A 27019-nucleotide genomic window follows, 5' to 3' on the forward strand; every position below is an offset into this window, starting at 1 on the left:
TGTATTTGGTGTTTTTTCAGTGAAGATCATGCATTTTCCTGTATTTAATTCACTGATCATGTAGATCACAGGTGTCAAACATGCGGCCCGGGGGCCAAAACCGGCCTGCCAAAGGGTCCAATCCGGCCAGTGGGATGAATTGGCAAAGTGCAAGTTAGGGCATCAAACTCAAAAATATCATAATAACCTATAAATAATGACAACACCAATTTTTTCTGTTTGATTTAGTGCAAAAACATCAAATTATGAAAATATTTTGAATAAGAAACTATTCCTTAACAATAAAATGTGAATAACCTGAAATGTCTAAAGAAAATTAAGTGCAATTTTAACAATATTTTGCCTGTTACTAAATGTTTTTTGTCTTTGTAGATCTGATCTGTAATGCACATGTAGCCTGTAAATGATAAGTCAAGGCATAATATGGATAAAATTGTACTTATATTTCTTAAAAAATTGCATTTTTTTCAGGTTATTCACATCCTTTTTGTTTAGATAGTTTGTAAATGTAAATATTGGCATAATTGAATGTTATTTTTTGCACTAAAACAATTTGGAGTTGTCATTATTTATTGGCTATCACGCTATTATTTTACTTGTCCAGCCCACTTCAGATTAAATTCAGCTGAATGTGGCCCACGGAAGAAAATGAGTTTGACACCCCTGATATAGATGTTCATAAAAGCTCAGATTAAAGTTGATGGTTGTTATATCAGAAACAGAGAAAACTGAAGAAAAAGTGACTTTTTTCAGCAAAATATATCATTAACTGAACATAAAGCAAGTGTCCCCATCCACTGTCAATGATCCAACTCCATGGGTTTTACTGGTGAATCAATGTAGTAGAAGATGACCGTGTTTCCATGGTAACTACGGAGCCTCTGAACGTCCAAATGGGTCATATCTGATGACCATGAAAAGACGACAAACTGTATTTTACACCAATTATTTACATGGATTAATAGAATTAGTGAATCAACAGGTTTTAAACAGTTTAGATCAGTAGATGCTTTTGGTCGCTGGTGGATGTTTGGGTCTTCATGAGTTAAGAAAATTCTTTGGTCGTATACAAAAGACATTCGGAAAATGACTAGAATTCACTTGTTTTACTGCAGGTTGTGACACATGGCCGTATTTACACAAGACAAAGACCCACTGATGTAGAGGTGGATGCTCCAAAACTAGAAAACTAGAACAAGAAAAGAAAAGGCCACCTTTGTGGTTGGAAGGGGAAACACACTGACTGTTAAACATCATGACAGAAGACATCAACAGGTTTGTAGATATGAGCAGATGTGAAACAGCTGACCTTTTCCAGAAGGTGTGAAGGAACAAAAAAAGGAAGGCTGAGTTCACATAATCAAACATCAAACCAGTGGAAACGCTTTTTTTAGTGGAGGCATGCATGGCTGCTGTTAGAGGAATATTCATTTTCACCGCACATCTAAACAGCTCATGCAGAATACTGTCACGTTTCTGACAACCTCTGTAGTGTCATTCAGATGCTGGTTAGCACACCTTTTATAACAGCCTAAAAATGTCTACACAGGTATTTATGTGCATGTTTTATGTTGAATATGAATGTGAAAACATGTTTCAAGCCTGTGTTAACCACAGACCTGGTTCGACCTGATTTATTCATATTCTGACGACTTATTTGCATTTATCATTGTATATTTTCTGTACTGTTCTGTATATATGCACGTCTAGCTGCTATTTAACTTAGCAAGACACTTATATAAAAGAGAATTTTAATGTCAATGAGTGTTTCACTGTTAAATAAAGGTTAAAACATAAAAAATCAAATATTTTTGGGGATTTAACATAAACCTTCTGAGAAAAAAAAAAAAAAAATCAATTAAATTTGAAAGATGAGGAAACCAGAAAGCCCAAAAATCTGTCTGACTTATGGTGGACTTATTACTGCAGCCCTCTGATGACATGACATTTTATATATAGTCCCTCTTGACACCTTTAGAGAAACTTAACCTCAATAAAGGCGTTTCGAGGAAGTAAAGATTTCACTTGCAAGATTTCACACTTTTTAATGCGACAAACATGATCCAAATGTATGTGTTGGATTGATATCGCTGCCTGTTATGAATTAGTTTCATATTTCAATGCAAAAAAAAAAAAAAAAAGAAGCATTCTACTTAAGTCAAAGCTTTGTTTCTGGTAAATGAGTCTTTTTTGTTTTCTGAAAAATGAAAAATTATCCTGTCAACTATGTTTTTGATCAGAGAAGCAGTGTCATTTTATGGAAATATATCTAACATTCTCTGAAGACGAAAAATAAAAGAGGAGATTTAACCAGGATCACAACAACTACAGGGGTTGGACAAAATAATGGAAACACCTTCACCTCAAGATGATAATGCCCCAATCCATACAGCTAGAATTGTTAAAGAACGGCATGAGGAACATTCTAATGAAGTTGAGCATCTCGTATGGCCGGCACAGTCCCCAGACTTCAACATTATTGAGCATTTATGGTCAGTTTTAGAGATTCAAGTAAGACGTCGATTTCCACCGCCATCGTCTCTAAAAGAGTTGGAGGGTATTCTAACTGAAGAATGGCTTAAAATTCCTTTGGAAACAATTCACAAGTTGTATGAATCAATACCTCAGAGAACTGAGGCTGTAATTGCCGCAAAAGGCGGACCTACACCAAATTAAATTATATTTTGTTGATTTTTTAAGGTGTTTCCATTATTTTGTCCAACCCCTGTATACTGTGGTTCATTATGGTCTGTCAGTGGCTAGACTTTATTCCAGCCAAGAAAAGCCTTTTTTTTTTTTTTTTTTTTCGAAGTGGCTATTGACACAGTACTGTGCCATGAAATATCAGTTTGTCTATTACCACAGAGCCAATCAGCACCCTCGTTATATCATGTCTACACTGGTAATGCATACGCGAAAAAGTACCAAGGTAATCAGATAGTGAACAGGTCCACTTGAGTCACAGTGGACATTTAGCTCACTTGGTAATGTATCAGACTATAATGCAGAAGACAGGGTTCAATTTCCAGTTGGAGTCCTTTTTTTTTTTTTTTTTTTTTTTTCTAAAGATTTTCAAATGAAGTGTGGAGGTGCCAGTAGGTAAATCTGACATTGATTCAAAGATATAAATCAGCCACTGGGACAACATTCAGACTGCAGAATTCCACAGTCACACAGCGCACTGTCGCACCTAACATGTAGCTCCGCCCACCTTCTTCAGGCTCCAGAGCAAAGGACACCATAAAACAACAACATATAGAACATTTATTACAATAATTCTGATTCTGTTCTAAATACTATCACTCATTTGTCATTACTTCCATCAATTGCCACAGTACTGTGGTAGTAAAAACGTACAAAAGAATGCACTGAAGTATACGCCACATACCGTATCACCACAGAACTGTGGCAACAAGAGGAGAATGAATTCATGGAACAGTATCTGTGATTGGCTCTTGTACAAATGCTAACATTTGATTGGCTCTGTGGTAATAGACCAACTGATATTTTATCAGTCGACATTGCCTTTTTTTTTTACTCAAATTAACCCTTTACAGGGCACTCATTGAAATACTCTGAGTGGGTTATTGTAGGATATAAGAAGACTTTATTACTTATGCGAAATTTTTCATATTTTTTATTGTTATGTAGAAAATCAAGGTTAGTGAAGTTACCATATTTGGTTCCTCAGTCATAAGTAGCAAAAAAAGATTAATAATCTAACAAGCAAATACAAAAACTACAAGAAAAACACATGTAAGGTGAAAAAGAACATCACAGACCCCTGTCCACATCCACATTCTCCCTTTGAACATCATTCCTTACATTAGTACCATTACTTCATGGTACCTAACAAAGCAGGTCCACTCACTGTTCATGCAGAGGTGGACCTTACAGACCCTGTAGACCACATTGGGCCTGAGATTGGTGACTCATTGTCCTCACTGGAACTGTTCCTGTCACTGTCTTGTAATGTATGTGGAAAAGACCAAAAATAGTTATTTGGCCGATAAAGGGTTTAGAAAAATGCTTCTTTTGCAGTGTGACAACAGGTGGCTAAACGGTTCTCATGTCATTAACCCTTAGTGGTCTGAGCCTATTTTGGCTGTTTTTGTGTACTTTTGATTTTGCCTTTATATACTATATAAAGAAATGTTTACTATACCCACGTTTGGGATCTTTTTTCTCAGCACAACTTCATCCATCTCATCCGACTATTATTTTTTTTCACTTTAACCAATTATATCAACACAAAAGGCCAAAAAACACACAAAAAAAGATAAAATCCAATTTGAAAAATATATACAATTCATTGCATACATAACACATAAATGCTTAATGAACCTTTTCAAAGACTTTAAAAGTGAATATTGGTTCCCAATATTAGGTAAATAAAGTCCAACTTGTAATAAATTAAAACTATACTCAAATATTTGACATAAAAGCAGATCTTTACATTGCCGTTTTCTCCCCCCTCCCGGTCCTCACGGGTTCCACATCCAGTTCAGGTGGGGGTCATTCTCACCCTTTCCTGTAATGCTAATGTAGTCTGTGGATTAGAATCCTCAGATTCGGCCAGTTTTTTCCATTTTGAAAAAGGACAGAAAATTGCGACGATATGATCAGAAATCTAACACCCCCCACCTCGTTTTCATACTCACGTTTGTTTGCACCGGTTTCAAACCGTCATATCTCCAGTTGTATTTGCTCTATCAACATCAAATAAAAAGTGGGAGAGTGTTTCAAGTCCACACTTTCGAATGCAATTGCCTCCAGTCGTCTACGTAACAGACTTCTGATGCTATGACATGTTGAAAATGTCATGTGATTCAGTGACAGGGCCGTGATTGTGGACCTTTAAGGGTTAATTTTGCACATGAAGCCTAAAAACTATGATGCTCCAGTCGCGTACTTGTCTGACTTTATTCTAGAAGGATAATAAGCATTTTCGACCGGCTCTGTGCCCCACAGTAACCACACTGAAGACTCTCTCAGTTAGCTATAGGAAGAGACTGAGTTCCTAATGTTCGCCTGAGGCCTGGGGCTCCGACACGTCATGTACTACACTGTTACAAGTGAAGATGCAGCAGAAAAGGGCAACGCATAAAAAAAAAAAAAAAAAAAAAAAAAAAAACTGGCACTGATTCAAATTTACTTTCGAGACAGAGGAAGTGAAGACGGCGGTGATGAAGATGTCCCGCAGTGATCGCAGACACACAGGTGTTGCTGCTCATGCTGCATAACGTCCCCTGCTGTGCACAGGGGGGTCACTGCTAACCTTGACAGGGGTGAACAGGCGCTGCTGCAGTGCCCTTGTTCGCTCCACTGAGGTGCATGTCAGATTATTTATTAAATAATTGGAGTTTTTTGTTTTTTTTCCTCACAAGTTTCTCTTCAACTTTTAATATCTCTCGTGCGCCACAGGGACACTCGGAGGCCCACAGGTTTGATAAGTTTAAACGCCTACTTTTTAAAGTGTAATATCTACAGCTACCCTGGGACCTGCACACCCCAGGTCTTGCTCCATATCACTGATTTTTTTCCTTTTTTTTTTTTTTTTTTTTTTATGTACTATCTTACAAAAATGAAGGGTAGGTTATCAGAAAAAGAAGTGTATGAAGTGAATCTGTAGCTTGGCAATTAATGCAACTTGAGTTTATCAGCACTGTGTTGTTTTTTTTTTTTTTTTTTACATTAATAACATGAGGGACTAAACATATGAGCAAGAGAGAAAAAACCTTTAGATAAGGACTGTGTTCCAAAGGGTTTACTATCTACTACTGCTGCACCGATTCCGACCAAATGTACTATCTGACAAACCTGGAAATATGCAGTTTGCAAAAAATATCATGTATACAACAGCATCCCACAATGCACTGCACTCATCTTTTTCCTATATTTAGTGGCTCACAATTAATAATCACCATTAAATATACAAGCACATTAAATATAAGAGCTAATAACAACCCTCTGCGATAGAGGTATGTATGTATTGCTATGATGTATTTTCATATGTGGGATTATTTGCAGCAAAAAATAAATAAATAAACAAATCAATCAATCACAATAGCACACTATGGCCTTCCAGCTATATGTTTACTGACCTTCAACATGTCGCATCTGCATATAAACTAATGCTACATCCTAAAAAAAAAAAAAAAATTTAAATAAAAAATTTGCCTCTTATAGTCTTATTATAATCATTATCATATTTTTTCCTTTTATTTAGTAAAACTTTGAACCACTAAATGTTATGAGGATACTACAACATGTTAGATTTCAACTGTAAAAAAAAAACAAAAAAAAACTGTAGTCTACTTTTCATTTCAGGATGTTTTAGAGGCTGAATGACAGTCAATAAAACACCAAGGACAATGTTTTCAATGCAGCTGTTACATGTATATGCACGATAATGTGTATGACATGCATTACTATCTGAGGACGTAGAAGGTTCGTAGTTTAACCCCTTCTCTACTGGTGTGTATGTGTGTTTGGGGTGAATGAGACATAATAAAAAGTGTTACGATGGCCAAGAAGGTAAATATGAGTGTTTTTTTGTTTGTTTTGTACATTGACATAGTGGCGCTAATAGCCAGTGCAAAAGATAATTAAGTGGGATTCAACCTTGATATATCATTGAATTACATGTGTATATAAATGGTAAATGGACTGCACTTATATAGCACATTTTACAGCACTTTACAAAGCCTCATTTTCACCCATTCATGCACATACTATGCACCAGTGGGCGGCTGCTGTCATGCCGTACTGGGAGCAATTTAGGGTTCACTGTGGACAACTGGAGGCAGGATTCGAACCGTCAACCCTGTGGTCATTGGACGACCCGCTCTACTAACTCTGAGCCACAGCCGCCCTCATACAGCATATATATATATACAGGGTGGGGAAGCAAAATTTACAATATTTTGAGGCAGGGATTGAAAGACAGTGTATGACCAGTTAGTTTATTGAAAGTCATGAGAATTTATTTGCCACAAGAAAATGGACATAATAGAAAATGTTTTTATTCTATGTGTCCTCCTTCTTTCTCAATAACTGCCTTCACACGCTTCCTGAAACTTGCGCAAGTGTTCCTCAAATATTGGGGTGACAACTTCTCCCATTCTTCTTTAATAGTATCTTCCAGACTTTCTGGTAATAGTTTTGCTCATAGTCATTCTCTTTTTTCCATTATAAACAGTCTTTATGGACACTCCAACTATTTTTGAAATCTCCTTTGGTGTGACGAGTGCATTCAGCAAATCACACACTCTTTGACGTTTGCTTTCCTGATTACTCATATGGGCAAAAGTTTCTGAAAAGGTATGGATAATAGTGTTAGGTATGATTATGACATCAATATATGTTTGGTTTCAAAACAATTGACCTAGTGCCTGCTGAGAAAAAACAACTAGATGTTCATTGTAAATTTTCCTTCCCCACCCTGTAGAAGCCCTCAATGTTACTGTTATTATTAAGCAACATTGTATGAATGTCATGATCCAAGTGAAAACTCTAATAAAAACTTGAATTAAAAAAAAAAAAAAGTAATGCATCGATACTTTTAGGTATTTATTCAAATGCAGATATGGCGGAGGTTCATTTTTGTTTTTTTATTTATATTTCATTTATTATTATTTAACACTCTTATTAAATAATGTTAGTTCCTTTGTCGGGATTGCGTTAAAATAATGTTGTGATGTTAATTATGAACATTTCAGCAGGATCTGTTGTGATCAAATAAAAATGTGTTTAGTATTTGTGCAGATTTCTGGTGTAATTCCATTCTTCCAGGAAATAATCATTTTTAAAAAAGAAACAAACAAAAAAATAGCTTTTTCAACAGTATCGTGATATATCGTGACATATCGTATCGTGATCCCAGTATTGTGATTTGTATCGTATCGTCAGATTCTTGTCAATACACAACCCTACAAATAAGACCCCTAATATACAGCACACTGCACTATATTTAGCACATATGTTTGTAGTATGTAGTGGAGAGTTGAGCGGGAGGTGCCAGACCTGAAGTGAAATAGTTTTTGGCTTGGTGTGGTTATTTTCCTGCTGGAAGCTGCAGAGAGGAAAGGAAGCGAAAGTAATGCTATCCACACACTTTGGCTGCAGATTTCATCTCAATCTGAAGTGACACTTGCTGACAGCATGGCCACAAAATCATGCCGTAGCTCACCTCCGACCCCCGTCTGCTGAATCTGCTGCACAACTGTCTGAAACGGCGGCGCTAACTGAACGCCAGTTTCCTCTCGGCTGCCAGCATCACAACTCGTATCAACCTGTCATCAGCGGTGACAGGTCCAACCACAGGTTTCATGGCCGGGGAATAAGCTCGGACAATTGGTTCAGCCGCAGAGTGTAAACACACACCGCTGGCGAGGCTGCACCAGCGATAGAGGAATATTCATAAAGATTATTCATGGCTGGTGTCAGCGGGCGGTGACAAATCTGGGAGGTAATGGCAACAGCAGCTGAATGTGACGGAGAGCCGGGCCCGTCTAAACGGACAGGCAGCCGTCAAGCGCAGAACAGTCATGCTCCTGCATATCTCATCCATGTGTCCAATTCATCCTTAATACAAGCACCCACTGCTGTCCCAACAACCATCAGGATTCCACACCATCCATCTCACCTGACAACCACCGACAACACTGTGTGCTGACAGCCATGATCGCAATACCACGGGCGGAATATTCCTCAAACACCTTCTCCGCTGCTAAATCACATCAGTCTATGATTTCGGCATAATATTTAGACGTCGGATTCTAATTTATTTGTCTAGAACTGAACCTTATCTTTTTAACATCCGCCTTTTTCACAGAACCTCAGCCCTAAGACGTCTTCTACTACATCTTTCTGTACTAATATTAGTCTCAAACACCATCTAAAGTTCAGCCCTTTCCTCTCACTTCTGTTAAAAGATGGATGAATATTGATTTGCTGCATTTCTTCAACTCTAACCATCTAAAAATAAACACATTTATCCACAAACTTTGCCTCCATGAAACTGGATTTGGTTTTAAATCAGGAAAACGAGTCTGAAAATCTAATAATTTTTGCAAACTTTCAATTTTTGGAAATTTGTTATCTTTCACACAAGAAACCAAATAACTGTGAATGAGGAAAATTAAGTTACTTTGCATGATGACAATAAGCTTGAACATATTCACTACTTGTGGTGACACTGAAAATACACAACTATATATTTTTTTTTTCTTGCCTAGAACAGTACATATAAGGATACCTCAATGCTATATATTAATATATTGAATCATGTCTACTATTTTATAATAGTGCTATCTAGAAAAGTATCATTGAAAGCATAATATTAGTCTCAAACACCATAAAAGATGAATTAATATTGATTTGCTGCATTTCTTCAACTCTAACCATCTAAAAATAAACACATTTATCCAAAAACTTTGCCTCTATGAAACTCGATTTGGTTTCAAATCAGGAAAACGAGTCTGAAAATCTAATAATTTTTGCAAACTTTCAATTTTTGGAAATTTGTTGTCTTTCACACAAGAAACCAAATAACTGTGAATGAGGAAAATTAAGTTAACGAGAAAAAGGACTTTGAATGATGACAATAGGCTTGAACATATTCACTATTTGTAATGATACTGAAAATATACAAATACATTTTTTCCTTGCCTAGAACAGTACATATAAGGATACGTCAATGCTATATATTAATATATTGAATCATGCCTACTATTTTATAATGGTGCTATGTAGAAAATTATCATTGAAAGCATAATATTAGTCTCGAACACCATAAAAGATGAATTAATATTGATTTGCTGCATTTCTTCAACTCTAACCATCTAAAAAATACACACATTCATCCAAAAACTTTGCCTCCATGAAACTGGATTTGGTTTTAAATCAGGAAAAAGAGTCTGAAAATCTGACATTTTATGCAAAACTTTCAATTCTTGGAAATTTTTAATTTGTTATGTTTTACACAATCAGAAACCAAATAACTGTGAATAAAGAAAAATAAGTTACTTTGCATGATGACAATAAGCTTGAACATATTCACTACTTGTGGTGACACTGAAAATACACAAATATATATATTTTTTTGCCTAGAACAGTACATATAAGGATACGTCAATGCTATATATTAATATATTGAATCATGCCTACTATTTTATAATGGTGCTATGTAGAAAATTATCATTGAAAGCATAATATTAGTCTTAAACACCATAAAAGATGAATTAATATTGATTTGCTGCATTTCTTCAACTAACCATCTAAAAAATACACACATTCATCCAAAAACTTAATCCGTCCGTAAATCTGACATTTTATGCAATTCTTGGAAATTTGTAATTTGTTATGTTTGACACAATCAGAAACCAAATAACAATGAATAAGGAAAATTAAGTTAGCAAGAAAAAGCATATACTTAAGAGAAGCAAAATATAGTTTTTTTTGTTTTCTAAGATAATATTTGCATTGTTTCAACGTGTGCTGTTTGGATTTACCACTGAACAAGCAGAACTGTAATATTAAAACTAAACATTATAACAGGTAAATAGTTTGATATTGAAACACATCTAAGAATTTATCAGTCAGTAGAGAAAAACCTATTTAAAAAAAGACCTCCATTCAGCTCTACAGACATAAAAAGATGCAGTGATATGCCATGTAGAAATATTCTTAAGTGTATTTTCTTTTTTTTTTCTCTTTCAGATTTGACAAGGTAAGTGTTCCTGTCTCTGCTGATGATATTTCCCCGTCTTGAAAATAGTCGAAGAATTAAGAGACACTTCGCCGAGATGAAATAGTGTGAAATATAGTCAAGGTTTTACACTTATTGTTGTCAGCACAATTACTTGGCTGCAATCAGGTAAGCTTGCCTTTATGGCTGCTTTTATATCACACATTCCCTGCTCGGCGGGCAGTTTGAGACATGATCTGTAGCTGCTTTCAGGCTGGAACTCAAGGGGAGTTTTTCTAAAAAAAAAAAAAAAAAAAAAAAAGTATCCAAACACAAGCTGATGTCTGAGTATGATCTGAAGCTGATACTGTGGACATTTTCAGCTCCTGGGACTGACTCACAGCAGCCAGCAGCAGTACATACATAAATACACCCATATACAGAGCAGTATATCTTTGACAGACATTCCACCAGCAGCTGAAGCATTCACGCTATCTGAGTTTATTCCCTGCAACATTTTTACTAATTTTACGAAGCGTTTCATCCAGACCACCGTTATATAGCTCGTTGAAATGAAAAGTGAGAGCTGTGCAGCGGTTGTGCAAGCAATGAAATTAGTCACTAAAAGGGGGAGAGTGAGTGACGGCAATCACAAAGCCAGCAGCTTTCGTTAAATTAAATACCAATGTTGGCATTCGCCGACGTGAGGATCTCGTAAAGTGAGCAAATTAACTTTATTGTCTAAACATGTTTAGAAATGGGCTTGACAGGCAGCGTGGAGCCTGCTGGCACCACTCCATCTGCTCAATAATGATTTGTTGTTGTTTGTCCTTTCTAACACCTGGAGAGCCCATGCCTGGTCCCCGGTTCTCCTCCATAAAGGCGCCTTGTGGGTCCAGGCCAAGGCGATCTGGCTGCGCTGTCAGCTCCATTAACAGCACACAGCGGTGACAGGCACGCACAGGGAGCGGCGACAGCACGCCAAGATTAACGTCAGAAACATACTGCATGAGGCGATAATGGACTGGGATGGGCCGCCGCTGTGGACCACTACCAACACGGGCCCCAGTTTGACAAATGCATGGGTACATCAGTCAAGGAAATCAAACATGGCACCTGATGACTTGAAGATTCACAACATGGGAAGTATCTACATCTCTGGGTTCCATTATCACAGTTGGGGCTGGAATATGTTTTTGCACATATGAAAACATCTGACATTTTATCATGAGAAGATTGACTCTTTTACAGACGCGTTCAAGAGGCCATTGAAGGAAATGCATTTTTGGCACCTTCACTTTCATGGAGGCTGACCTTTAACCCTATAACGCCAAACGTATCTTATCTGATACATGAGTTTTGAAGCCCTCTACATCACAGGTGTCAAACATGTGGCCCGGGGGCCAAGTCCGGCCCACCAAAGGGTCCAGTCCGGCCCTTGGAATGAATTTGTGAAAAGCAAAAATTACACTAAGAAATTAACAAGGTTCCACACTCAGACCAATTCAGTCTGAAGTGGGCAGGACCAGTCAAATACTATCATAATAACATATAAATAATGACAACTCCAAATTTTTCTTTTTGCAAATGTAAATATTTTCATGTATTTACACTAAAACAAAGTATAATTTTGCAAAAAATGTGAATAACCTGAACAAATATGAACAACCTGAAATGTCTTACAATTTTAACATTAACAATATTCCACTTGTTACTAAATGTTTTGTGTTCGTAGACCCGCTGTGATCTGTAAGTTATAATGTACATGTGTAAATGATAAACTGAGGTAGAATATTGTTAAAATTATACGTATTTTTTTCAGTTTGTTCATGTTATTCACATCTTTTGAAAGGATACTTTGTAGATGTAAACCTTTTCATAATGTAAATTTACTTTTTTCGCTCTAAAACAGAGAAAAGTTTGGAGTTGACATTATTTTTATATGATTGTTATTATTTTACTGGTTCGGCCCACTTCAAATCAAATTTAGCTGAATGTGGCCCCTGAACTAAAATGAGTTTGACACCCCTGCTCTACATGATCAGTGTGATATTTTTTGTCTTGAAAAACCTGATGTATACAATTAGATACATGCAATACACAGATAACACTGGTCTACAAGGAAAATGCTTCAAGAATAAAAGTAATGAAATTTTACCACATGAGAGTCACTGATAAAGACAAATCAAGTCAAAAATGCTGGTTGGCTGAACTTTCCAAGATACAGCCTTGGGTCAAAATGTGAAATTCAAGAATTAACGAGAGAATGGGTTTGACTCAAAAGGAATATTTGTCTCAGAGCTACAAGATCTACTTCAAAACACTGTCTGCACATTAGAATACATTCACTTTACAGGTTCTATTTAGTGGAAGATTTATAAAACTATTATATAAATGTACATAAACCAATATATATGTGTAATAACACTTAATCATATACCTTGAAAACATCAGCAAACCGGCACTTTTGTCATTTATTTTCCAATTAATCTTATTAAAATATGTAACATTTAGCACATTTAATGTCTGAAGCAAATCATTTCTAAAAAAATTGTAGACCAGTGTAATCCACCAAGGGGGGGGATTCGTTCACCAGAGGCTTTTGCAGTGGCACTAAAAGATTAAATTAATGAGGAAGGAGGACGAACTTTGCCAATTTATTTAACATGTTTGTGTTACATTATGTTTTTTGGCTAAAATTTGCTTAGAGGTCTTATTTCTGTCTTTGTGCATAAGAAATCAATATAAGTGAATCCCCAAAGGAACTTTGTGTTGGTAAACGCAAGTTCTGCAAATTGACAGGATTTCAGTTCTGTTGCAACATGTTGATGGTCATATGAACTATGTTTTCAGCTCAAAAATGTCCAATTTCATCACAATTAATGCTATATTTTCATTGCGTTGTTTTGGTCAGAACGTAGCCAATGTGGCGTTAAGGTGAAATTGTCTAAAAAGATGACACCTGGTCCACTTACTTGTAACACTGTCAAAGCTTCCATGTCTTCTAAAGGGTGAAATCCCTCCAATCTATTCAAACATTTGTCCACAGCATGTGATTCATTTACAGGAATGTCATGTATTTGATTCGCTACTTAGCGACACTTGTGAATGTAGCGGCAGAGTGAACGCCGGGCCCAGTTCTGGTTCCGGTGTGGGCAACAAATGTCGTACCCCTGAAATACAAGTTTCCGAAGGTAGGAGAAAGGAAATGAGGTGCACAACAACGGGAGACGAGCCGAGCCAAGTCTAACTGGTACCACATAGTGGACATGCAGCAATAAAGGAATTAGTAAAGCGTCTTTAGTTTCACTTTCACTGTACCCCCCCCCCCCCACAAACTGGGCCTGGCGTCATCTGTTATTATTATTTGTACATACTGTATATCGTTGGCTTCCTGATAAAACCTAAGTGACATTTTTGGAATAAAAACCTGCTATCTCCCCTGTTATAGCTTCAAATTTCAGTCTCCTGTGAAAGTTGTTTACATTCCATTATAAGTACCAACATTAAAGAAACAGAAATTTTTTTTGTCATATTTCACAGTTTCCTGTTATATAAACAGTTTTTTGTTTCTCCTGTAAAATTTGCCAAAAGTCACAGAGCAGGTTTTATCAGGAAGCAGACAATATGTTCTATTTTCTGTGCAGAGATGGAAATATAAAAGACAGTTAATGCAAACACATCCGTTTGTACTCTTTTATTCCCCCAACCAATGAGAATTGATAAGAGAATCGATAAGGAATCGGATCAATAAGCAAAATCAATAATGGAATCAGAATCGTTAAATTCTTATCGATTCCCATCCCTAATCGTGAGTTTATTTTTTTCCCCCCACCCCTAATGGAAAGATAGACGGAGCAGGAGGAGCTGGAAGTCAGCCTCAGCAGACAAAGTAAAGTCTGCTGGAGGCGAAGCTGCATTTCACTTAACTTAAGAAAATCGCCTTCAGCTGCACAACACGACGTATGGCTCCTCCTTCGAGTTGAGTCATTTTCAGATAAATAAAAGAAATCATCCTTCTTTTTATGAACTATAAAAGCAGTGAAGTTCGCCAAGTCTCTCAGGTATTCCCAAGCACGCTAAGTCCTCAACTGTGATGATTAAAGGCAGAATCTGAAACGTAATTCCGTCTCTAACACCTCCACAACTTTGCTTTTTTTTTTTTTTTTTTTTTGCATCAGTAAAAGTTAAACCAAATGGCTGTTGAGAAGCAATTAAATTTTTTTTTCCCGAAAGCCATCAAAGTGGTGGAGTGTGGAGACGGGGGGGGGAAGGCCTTATTGACTTCGCTCTCAGTGGGATCTGCTCGTCAGACTGCTTTAGTTGAAAATGTCCACATACTTAAAGCCTGACCCACCCACTTAGACTGAAGAAAACAGCCTCGTGTACGCTTGTTTAAAATATACAACCCGTCTAATGCCGCGGTGTTCCTCCGAGAGGTGTACTTTATCATTTCAAATGGGTCATTTTTATCCATTTCAAGCTTAATTGCGCCCATTTTTCTCCAGCCAAACCGACAATTAAAGCTGGATTGTTAAGTCACGCTGCCTATGACGCTTACTCCCACAGCTCAGATACCTTGAGATTTCTATGTTTTGTTTTTTTTTTTCTTATTTTAACCCTTTCATGCATAGTGGTCACTACAGTGGACAGTTCTTCTCCAGCTGTTCTCTTGTATATTCATGGATTTTGTTGTTTTAGTTTCATATCAGCCAACACAGTGGACATTTATGCACCATCCCATACACTGACATTGAAAACATTAATGTAACTTTACTGTTCTTAAAAAACCTGATCTAACATGTTTAAGTGTAAATTAATTCCTTGTTATTGTTATTAGACTGTAATTAACAACAAAAGGTTTTTTTTGTTTGTTTTTTTTGGCATATTATGTCCATGAAGTGAGTAATGACTAGTATTAGAGTACACTACAAACAAAGAGTTAAGGATATTTCTGTTTTTTGTTGTCATTTTTTTGTGATTTTTGCCATTTGTAAATAAAACTATGTCTGGTGATCAAAAAAAAAGTGTTTCAATTAAATTCACACAAAAAAAAGTAAAAGCATTGTACAAGAATCCCAACTGAAAAAAATAGCTCAAAAATTACTTTTTGTTTGTAGTGTATGTTAAAATGAGAGAAAACATCAAATTAGCAGCATTTCATGTTTTTATTTCATAGTTTTCACACAGTATATCAGTAAATACATGTTTCTTTGCTTCAAAAATTAAACACATGGTGTCCAGCTGAGTGGACATTTTTCCAACTCCATGAAAAATAGCGTCATTAAAAAAAAAAAAAAAATGTAATTGCATTGTTTTTTAATGCCCAAAGAGGAATAAAGAAAAAAATCTTGATTAATATTCTCCTAATTCATGCATGAAAGGGTTAAAAAAAACTGGCAGTAAAGCAGCCCCCGTTGCTTACCATCTTATTATAACGAACTATAATTACAGTGTGACGATTTTCTTGAATAACGTGTAGTCATTATGCAAGTTTCCATTGTTCTATTAAGGAATCCTGTTGTATTTCCTCCAGAACAAGCACATTTCATCATCGCTTTTTGTGCTCCATCATCTCCGTTTACAGCCTCCACGTTCGCCCCCAGGAGAGCCCCCCCCATGCGTGTGTGTGTGTGTGTGTCAGGAGAGTCGAGCTATTTTCTGTTGGATTAGCGCTGAGCCGGATCCACGCCGCTACACACCTAAGACCCCTCAACATCCAGTCCGCCAAAGCCCACCTACTCGACTTCGGTGCCCATTTCGGCGAGGTCTTTTGAAATCAACAGGTTGACGCTGTTATCCAGTAGTACGAAGCTGTCAAACATACGGTCCGGGGGCCAAATCCGGCCCGCCAAAGGGTCCGATCTGGCCCTTGGGATGAATTTGTGAAATGCAAAAATTACACTAAGATACAGGGGTTGGACAAAATAATGGAAACACCTTCACCTCAAGATGATAATGCCCCAATCCATACAGCTAGAATTGTTAAAGAATGGCAGGAGGAACATTCTAATGAAGTTGAGCATCTCGTATGGCCGGCACAGTCCCCAGACCTCAACATTATTGAGCATTTATGGTCAGTTTTAGAGATTCAAGTAAGACGTCGATTTCCACCGCCATCGTCTCTAAAAGAGTTGGAGTGTATTCTAACTGAAGAATGGCTTAAAATTCCTTAAAATTCACAAGTTGTATGAATCAATACCTCGGAGAATTGAGGCTGTAATTGCCGCAAAAGGCGGACCTACACCATATTAAATTATATTTTGTTGATTTTTTAAGGTGCTTCCATTATTTTGTCCAACCCCTGTATTAACAGTCCTATTAGTTTAGGTTCCATATTCAGACCAATTCAATCTCAAGTGGGCAGGATTCAGTCAAATACTATCATAATAACATAGAAACAATGACACCTCTAAATTTTTCTCTTTGTAAATGTAAATATTTTCATGTATTTACAATAAAACAAAGTATAGTTTTGCAAAAAAAAATGTGAATAACCTATTCAAATAGGAACAACCTGAAATGTCTCAGGAGAAGTAAGTACAATTTTAACAATATTCTGTCTGTTATTAAATGTTTTGTGTCTTTGTAGATCCACTGTGATCTGTAAGTTATAACGTACATGTGTAAATGATAAACAGAGACAGAATATTGTTAAAATTGCACTTATTTTTTTCAGTTTGTTCATGTTATTCACATCTTTTGAAGGATAGTTTGTAGATGTAAACCTTTTCATAATATAAATTTACTTTTTTTCCTCTAAAACAGAAAAGTTTGGAGTTGACATTATTTATATATAATTATGTTATTATTTTACTGGTTCTGCCCACTTCAGATCAACTTTAGCTGAATGAAAACTGAACTAAAAGGAGTTTGAGCATTTTAACATCATTATTTTTGAGCAAAACAATGACCTCTTTTATGTTTTTTGGGTTTTTTTTAAGAGTTCTGCCAGAAAAGTGTAATTTTTTATCTTACTGAAACATATTGGCCAAGTATAAAGAATTACACAAGAAGAAAAAATCCTTCATCCTCCAACCTGTCATCTGTGTTCTTACACTTTCTATCATAGCATCTTTCAACTTGGAGAAAAAATGTTCTGACTCAAAAACTTCAATAAAACGGAGTTGAACTTACACTGACAAGCACAAGGATAACACTTAAAAAAGTAAAGGTAGGAGTGACAGATGAAGCTTACTTCAGTTTGCAGCCGAATTCCTGAAAATGGCCTCAACAGAACGGTAACCTTTATCACCTTCCAATAATGTACAAGGAGACACCGTAAATAAATAAAATGGGCAAAAATTTATGGTGTTGCTTGATTTAAATGTGTGATTAGAGGAAAAATATTTTAAGATTTTAGTTATTTTATGATATGATAGTATACCCTGAGAACACCATGACATGCAAAATCGTGTTTTAATACCTATTGTTGATGGTTAAGTGATACAGAAGACATGAAATTATAATTTAAAGTTTCAATATGTAAGACTTGCATGTCTACTTGTGTGGTTATGTCAAGTTTATATTTGAGTCTGTTTTGTGATGGAAAAGTTAGATAATTCCATTTTGAACTTAATGGTAGGTAGTGTTGCTGCTGTAGAAGAGCTGAATAGAGGCACTGAAAACTCCGAACCAAACATAAGGAATTTCATGGAAAAAACAACAGGTGGCTTATTTTGGCACCGATCCAGCTGATGTCATCAGGTCTATGCACGTGCTGATGTCAGCATATCAGCTGCCTCTATATATGTGCCAAGTTTGAAGTAAATTGAAACAAAATTGATGTTTTTATAGACATTTTAAATTTTGCCCATTATAAGTAAATGGGAAAATTTGAAAAATTTATAAAAAAAAAAATTTGAAGTTTGACCTACTTTTCCCAAAGTGTAACTACATCTATTTTGGATCAGTGCCAATCTCTAAGCCAAATTTGGTATGAATTCAACCAATAGTTTTGCTGCTACAGACAAGTGAAATTTCGCCCATTATAAGTAAATGGGGAAAAAAAAGATTTTTAAAAATTCATAAAAAATTTGAACTTTCACCTACTTTTCCAAAAATATAATCACATCTATTCTAGGTCACCAGCAATGCATAAACCCAATTTGGTATGAATTCAACCAATAGTTTTGCTGCTACAGACAAGTGAAATTTTGTCCATTGTAAGTAAATGGGAAAAAAAGATTTTTAAAAATTCATAAAAAAAATTTAATTCTTACCTATTTTTCCCAAAATGTACCAACATCTATTCTGTGTCACTGGCAATCTATAAACCCAATTTGGTATGAATTCAACCCATAGTTTTGCTGCTACAGACAAGAAAAATTTTGTCCATTATCAGTAACTGGGGAAAAAAAGATTTTTAAAAAATTCATAAAAAATTTTAACTTTGACCTACTTTTCCCAAAATGTAATTAGTAATATTCTGGGTCACTGAAAATCTAAAAACCCAATTTGGTATGAATTCTAACAATTTTGCAGCTAAACCAACAAACAGAACCAAAAACAATACCTCTTGCCTTCCCTTCAGGGGGTGGGGTAAAAATGCAAAATTCCCATAAACCAATGAGGAAAAACATGCAAATGTTCCAGTTGCAGTATATATTTATGCTCTTGATATCACATTAAAACATGATTTTGTATATCAACACATGATCTGTTCCCCGCACAAACCCATACAAACACAATCATCACAATTCTTCCTGAAACTTGAAGTCATTTCTTCTGCACAAGTGGCTGAATTTAGAGAAAATATAAGTAAATAACAAGGCTAAAAAAGTCACTTTATAACAGGAATGACCTTCATCGCCTGCAAACTTTCAATCTCACATTATTCCACGCTGGATGTCAGTGTTTGAGGGCACGTTCTCATAGGTTCATTGTTAAATTAAGACTCCTGTGTGCTGCCGTTAACTGTAGTACGGTGAACTTCAACTACACAGCAGGTTTCACCCCAGCAATCACAGGTGAAACTGTAGAGCTGAGGTAAGAGACCCCAAGGTGCACGGAGACATGGAGGTGCTGGTAGATTAATGCACTCCACTTCCACATAAAGCATTGCCTGAAAACACCACAAACACACAATGTATGAATATCCTGTTAGAAGAATCAGAAGACTGAATCTAACAGCCAATCATCCAGTCTTGTATAACTTCCTATCATTTGATAAGCTTCCACTGATGTCACCACTACTGGCCATTATTGGCTGCTTTTCTAAGTTGGCACACACATCAGCGTTGTGAAACAAGACGGTGACGTATCCTGACACTGATGTGCGTCAAACCCACAAAGCTACCTGTCAACATGCTGGAAGACTGAGAAAACAATGGACGCTACATACCACTGTTTATTTTCATCAGTTATTGATTTTTTTGGTGACAATTATCTAACGCGGATCACTTTTTTAACTGTTAGATTACATAATTTGAGAAAAAGTCTTAAATACAGCTGTCTGATGAGCCAGTTAATATGAATAATTACCACAATAAATGTCAAATCATTATTCATTTCCACTTTTTTTTTTAAAGAAACCAGATGTTTATTTGTATTTTTTATGGTTGGAAAACTTGCCAAATCGTGAAAAACCACATATATGATCTCAAGTTTGACATTAACCCTTTCATGCATGAATTATGAGAACCTTAGCCGAGATTTTATTCCTGAGTGTTTTTATTCCTCTATAGGCATGAAAAAAACAATGCGATTGAATTTTTTTATTGAACCTATTTTTTATGAAGGTAGATTTGTTTCTTTATTGCTCTAACCATAAAAAAATATTTTCAATCAAAAAAAAAAAAAAAATTGCCATAAAAAAATCTTTTCAATCAAAGAAAAAAAAGTATTGAATGCAAAACAAATATTTAAGAACCAAAAAATGGCATTTGAACACTTTTTTCTTTGATTGAAAAGGTTTTTTTTTGAGTGAAGTAAAATTGATTTTTTTTTTTTTGATTGAAAATATTTGTTTTTGGTTTGTACTTGTAGCATAGTAAATGTACTGTGGTTCATTCCACTACTAGAAAACAAAGTCAAATAAAGCAAGTTTGGGTGATTTAACTGGTAAAATATTCAATAAAATAATCTGAAATACAATTAAAAGTAACAAAAAAAATAAGACGAATGCAAAAATATTTAAGATCCAAAAAATTGCATTTGAACACTTTTTAACTTTGATTGTTTTTTTTCTTGAAGTGAATTTTTTTTATAGAAATTTTTCTTTTTTTTTATTGAATTTTTTTTTTTTTGGTTAAAGCAATAAAGAAACAAATCTACCTTCAGAATTTTTCATGGAATTCCAAAATTGTCCATTCTGCTGGACACCGTGTGTTTAATTTTTGAAGCAAAGAATGCAAACATCAGAAAGTGATAAACTGTGTGAAAACTATAAAATCAAAACATTTTTAACACAGCGAATCTGATGTTTTCTCATATTTTATCATATTCCCAATTTTTATTACCAGTTGATTTACACTCACACATGTCACAATAGATCAGGTTTATCAAGAACAGCAAAGTTACAGTAACGGTATGAATGTCAGTGTATTATTATGGGATGGTGCATAAGTGTCCACTGTGTTGGCTGATATGAAACTAAAACAACCAAACCTATGAATATACAAGAATAAAGCTGTAGAATAACTGACCACTATGCATGAAAGGGTTAAGACCAAGTATAAATGTTAAAATTAATCCAAAAATGGTTTGTTGACATGAATATATGCATGAGTAAAGTAAAATACATCAACTAAAACAAGAAAATAAGGGAATAACGTAAACAAAAAACAAAAATATACCATCATTCGGCTATTTATTGTCATGTAAAATGATACTGCGATGGCCTCATGTTGAAACTGAATGTATGAAGAGATCACTATGTGTCACTTCAGCCTTAAAATAAAACCATATATTTACGAGAAGAGTTTTCTCCGGTGTCGAATGTGACAGTTGGACTGTTATCCCAAATGTTTTCTGAAGAATCAACTTGATCCTGGAGAGCAGGGTGCGGCTCAGAGCCCGTCTGTTCAGCAACTGGTTTCAGTAGCTGTGTAACTGATACCCATGTAACAGACAGAGTATTTATATCAGAGCTACAACGTTCACATGTGTGCCGAAGCATTCTCCAGATTAAGCAGCTGGCACTTTTACTTTGAGACAGCCTGACAGGGTGTGTGTGTATATGTGTGTGTGTGTGTGTATATGTGTGACCAGGGGCACTTTTACCACAACACTCCTCAAAAGACAAGGTTGCAGAGGCCTCAGAAATCTTCAAAAAGAAAAAAAAAAAAAAACACTTCAACAAAAACTGGCCAAAGGCAAAAGTGGAGAGGATCTTAACTCTTATCTGTGATAGGCTCTGTGGATTTCAGGTTTTCATGCCTTTAAAAAAATCTCAATTTTGCTCTTCACAGAACACTTCCAAACTCACACAGAATATTTGGATCAGCTGCCAGTGCTGGTATTTGGGGCACAACACTGATATTATTAATTCATCTCCACTGTATTTCCATGTAGCAGCAAAAAAAAAAAGAAAAAAAAAAAACCCACACATATTGGTTCAGTCCCCTACCAAAATAAATAAATAAATAATAAAAAAAAATTGTCCCTATATCAGCAACATCATTATGCAAGACGTTGTATCAATACTATGAACATGCACACAAGTTCGCTGTCAATTTCATATACATCAGCAATAAAAAAAAAAAAAAAAAAAAAAAAAAAAAAAAAAAAGCCAATGAGGGATGACTTAATCACTGGGATGTCGTTTGCATTTTCGGAGATGACACACTGGGAGTAGATCCACCAACTGAAGCCTGAACAATGAAACCGAGTAGACAGACAGTGCAACCAGCTGTCATTTCACTGCATTTTCTGCACTTTTACGCATTGATTTGGAGTGAAAATGCCCACTCAGCAATGACAAAACGCATGCATTTACGCACTGAATTCATATAAAAATAGCAAAACGCAACTCAACAGACAACTTTTTCCCCCCTCCCATGTGAAACACAACGATTTGGACATTCATGACAAATCTGTGAGGGGGGGAAAAAAAAAAAAAAAATCAACTTTGCATTGAAGTCCTCACAGGTGCGCACCGTGCGTCACCGTGCCAAACATTTGGGTTTTGTTTGTGTTTTTACCTGTTGGTCCTTCCATACCGTCTGCGTAGATCCTGACGGCCAGCATCAGTAGCAAAGCTGCTGAATACATGTCGGCAGAAGAAGAAAGAAGAAGAAGAAGTAAAGTCCAGCACGTTTGTCACAGGCAGAAAATCCCAGCAGCAGCAGCAGCAGTGGTGGTGTTGGTGGTGTTGGTGGCAGCAGTAGGACTGGAGTGAAGTTGTGCGCTCAGCTCCATTCAGCGCTAAATCCCCCTGCACAAGCGCCGTGGCTGCCTGCTCCCTCCATAGCCCGCACAGGGAGCATCTGATCACAAGCTAAAGCTGTTCAAAAAAAAGAAAAAAGAAAAAAAAAAGCCCCCCCTTTTTTTCCTCGCAACGGCACCGCTACTTTTTTGCACCGTCAAGCAGGGAAAGTGGAACGCAGGAATGCGGGTCTGCAGCGCCTCCATGTGGTCAGGAGGAGGATGGCACCTGCCGCATATACAGCCACAGCTAAACTAAAGCAGGGGGTGGACCACTTAGTTTATTTCAGGGGCCACATTCAGCTGCATTTGAGCTCAAGTGGGTCAGTTAAATCAAAGCATATTAGTCTGTAAATAATAACAACTGCTCATTTTTTCTCTTTGTTTAAGTGTAAAATTAGGACAGAGTATTAGGACCATATAGGAAAAAGAAAAACACCTGTCACTACGAGAATAAAGTTCAATTTTATTTATTTATTTATTATCAAGGTCTTTTTTATTTTCAATTTTCAAATGTATAATAAGAAACATACAACTTGAACATGAAACTGCTGTATCCAGTTCTTATCCAACTGCCCCCCCCACCCTAAGTACTGGACCTTAAGTTTATACATATGCCCCTTTTCAGGCATGTAAATGGAAGTATTGTGCTGTTCTTCGGCCTAAGTTTGTTATGATTGTTGATATTTGTATTATTATTAATGTTTTGCTTGTTCACATACATGTTCAATTTCATTACATGTTCAGAAGAAATCACAAAATCACATACAGATGGACATCATACACCAGAGGTGATTTCTCATAGACTGCAAGGGAAGCTCAGCTTCCCCTAAAATTACAAAACTTAAATGGTCAAATATGTTCGGTTGTGTTGACATTTCATTGACTACAAATGTGTTAGAACACGTTCATCTCACAGACGAGTTCGTTCAGAATCAGCTTTATCACAAACCAACAGACTGGATGTTATTCACTTCTCATACATTCCCGTTGCGCTGTTTTCTCCTCCATCTCTGCTCAGTGCATTTGTCCGTAGACGCTCAGCGTCCATGCACTTCAATGGGACTGAGTGGAACAGTTTTTTTCATTGCCTCAAAACTGGATGGTAAGTGGATAAATGCCACGATGTTGTCCCGCCCCCGGACGCCGGCGTCTCTGGGGGTGAATGGAGCTGTGGGCGGAGCTCGGCCTGGCTGGACGCCAGAATCCCACGTGCTGATTGGAGGATCAGTCAAAAGGCTGAACCCCGTTTGATTGACAGCTAGTTTGAGATCTCCTCCTTCACTGACACAGTTGAGTTTAATACCGTCGCACATTCTGCTGTGAAATCGAGAGAGAAACCACTACGAAATTGCTCGTTCATTTCTTGCTCTGTAAATAAAACACACTCATTGTACTTCCTTGTTTCAATTTAACATAATTTCATTGTTTTCTTGTTTCAGTTACATAATTTAATCATTTCTTGTTGGAGTTTAATATTGTTTTGTAGATAGTTCAATCAATCATAGTGTTGGTTCGGTCGGAGTGAAAGGAGCATCTCTAGTTTAAAAAGGCTCAAGTCCTACACCCACAACACAGTACTTTTATGAGATTAAAGTTGTAATAGTTTGAAAATAAAATCCCAATAGTGCGATAAAAAGTCCTAATTTACAAATTGTAACCCTTTAGCCTTGTTGATGACAGAGTTTCCGGTTACAGTGAAAGCAGTGAGCGAAGTATTAGGCCGTGTGTGTGTTCATATTTTTTCAGGTTCTTCACATTTCATTGTTGAAGGATAGTTTGTTAATGTTAATATTTTCACAATTAATGTGTTTTTCACACTAAAACTACTCCAAATTTGGAGTTGCCATCATTTATAGGCATAATATGTTTTACACATTAAACCAGTGTTTCTCAGCGGGGGCAGTATCGCCTCCCAGGGGGTGTTTGGAACAAGAAAGCTGAGACTGGGGGGGGGGCATTAGTCTGTATAAGTATCAATATCAAGTAGTATGTTATGGCAATGGTGAATGGTGCCCCCCCCCCCCCCCCCCACACACACACACACACTTTTCTCCAATAAGGTGTGGTTGCAAGGGGCTATATCTATGCATTGTATATAAGCTCCATCAGACCGACTTCCCTTTTTTGGGGGGGGGGCGGGGGTTTGAGGCTCATGATGATGAAATGGGGCGTTTGTTCCAAAAAGGTTGAGCAACACTGCATTAAACCAAGAAACTTGGAGTCATCATTTAATGGTTATAATGATATTATTTTAGATTTGAGATCACATTGGTCTGTAAGTGGAACCTCAGCTAACATGAGGTCAACACGCTCGACTGTTAACCCTTTATAGGCTCATAGAAATACTCTGAAATTCAATATTTCAACCTTAGTGTGTTATTGGAGGACATAAGAAGAGATTATTTTTACATATTTTTTTAAATGTTATGTAGAAAATCAAGGTCAGTGAAGTTACCATATTTGGTTTCTCATGCATAGGTGTCAAAAAAAAAAAATTACAAGCAGTAAAAATAAAATTAAAAAAATACATGAAAAACACATGTAAGGTGAAATGAACATGTATTTTACAACATTAGACCAACATAAGTGCTGAGCCAGAAACCTGTCCACATCCACATTATCCCTTTGCACATCATTCCTTACATTAGTACACTTTAAAAAAAAAAAAAAAAAAAAAAAAATCTGTAATTTAACAGAATTTTCACTGTTTATTTTACAAATTTTTCCTGTATTTTCAAGATACAGGAAAATATCAATGAAATGACAAACATAGACTGTGATTTTACATGTCAAATGTAAAATAAAATGAAAAAACTGTAACTGTGAATAACCATAAAATTTAAATTTTTTTTAAAGAATTTTTTTCTTTTTTCACAGAAAAATACAGTTAAAATACATTTGCAACTGTATCATAATTTCACAAATATTTATTTTCTATTTATGAGATTAAACTGTGAATTTAAAGTTTAATACTGTAAAAAAAAAAAAAAACTAAAATGAGATAAACTCACTGACAATTAACTGTTAAAGAAGTATTTGTTCTGTAAGTTTAACAAGACTTGTTTGTTAATTGACAAATATCTTGTGTAATTACGGGAGGTTTCACAACAAAAATGTTGAATAAATGTATCTTTGTGAATGTATAACATGTATAAGCACTGATAAACTGTCCAAATACAGTTTTTATCAGTGGATTGGACAACTGAGTCTCACTGGAAATTATTTATATATATATTTACAGGTAATTTGATCGTTTTAATACATGTAAATACTCTTTATTAAATATTAAAAAGTAAAAAAAAAAAAAAAAAAAAAAAAAAAAAAAAAAAAAAAAGCAAAATCTCATGTAAAGTTAGGGCAAAAAACTGTATTTTAATTATGGAAAATTACCATATTTTTATGAGATGGTTATTTTCCATTATTTAACAGTATTTTTTTCTGCACCCCTGCTGCCAGAATAATATCATTTTGTTTATGTTCTGTTTTGTTTTTTGTTTTTTTTACAGTGTACCATTACTTTATGGTACCTAACACAGCAGGTCCACTCACTGTTCATGCAGAGGTGGACCTTGCAGACCCTGTAGACCACATTGGACCTGAGATTGTTGACTCACTGCAACTGTTGATGTCACTCTATTGTAATGTATGTGGAAATTACCAAAAATAGTCACATCAGATAAAGATCTAATATCTTCAGTGTAATAGTTGCACTTTACAAAGCCGGACTGGAACCTTTGGTGGTCCGGTTTTGGCCCACGGACCGCATGTGTGACACCCCTGCACTTAAAGCCTTTGGAAAGTCCTTGTGTTTCTGGGGTCTGGCCTTTATGTGAGAGATGGTTTTCTAATAGCAGAGTGGTGCTGAATTATTATCAGACCTCACAATGTCCCATCAGAGGGGACGTTTTTTCCTCGATGTCCTCTTAAGTGCGTTTTTGGCTTCCTAACAGACTTCTGGCC

At 36.0% G+C, this 27019-nt stretch overlaps 1 protein-coding gene across 5 annotated transcripts in view; it reads right to left on the reverse strand.

Moving 5' to 3' along the window:
• ptprua (protein tyrosine phosphatase receptor type Ua) overlaps positions 1-23115 on the reverse strand; it is a 575321-nt gene extending 552206 nt beyond the window's left edge. For 3 of the 5 annotated variants that reach the window (XM_030147518.1, XM_030147517.1, XM_030147515.1), the window contains exon 1: positions 22834-23114. In XM_030147518.1, coding sequence (XP_030003378.1) covers positions 22834-22903 — 70 coding nt within the window. In that variant the 5' untranslated portion in view covers positions 22904-23114. Of the gene's footprint in view, positions 1-22833 lie in introns of all 5 variants that reach the window. The other 2 variants (XM_030147519.1, XM_030147516.1) reach the window with 1 other exon arrangement.
• Positions 23116-27019: the final 3904 nt, after the last annotated feature.

This window comes from Sphaeramia orbicularis, chromosome 11 (assembly GCF_902148855.1).
Source record: "Sphaeramia orbicularis chromosome 11, fSphaOr1.1, whole genome shotgun sequence".
Lineage (NCBI taxonomy): Eukaryota > Metazoa > Chordata > Actinopteri > Kurtiformes > Apogonidae > Sphaeramia > Sphaeramia orbicularis.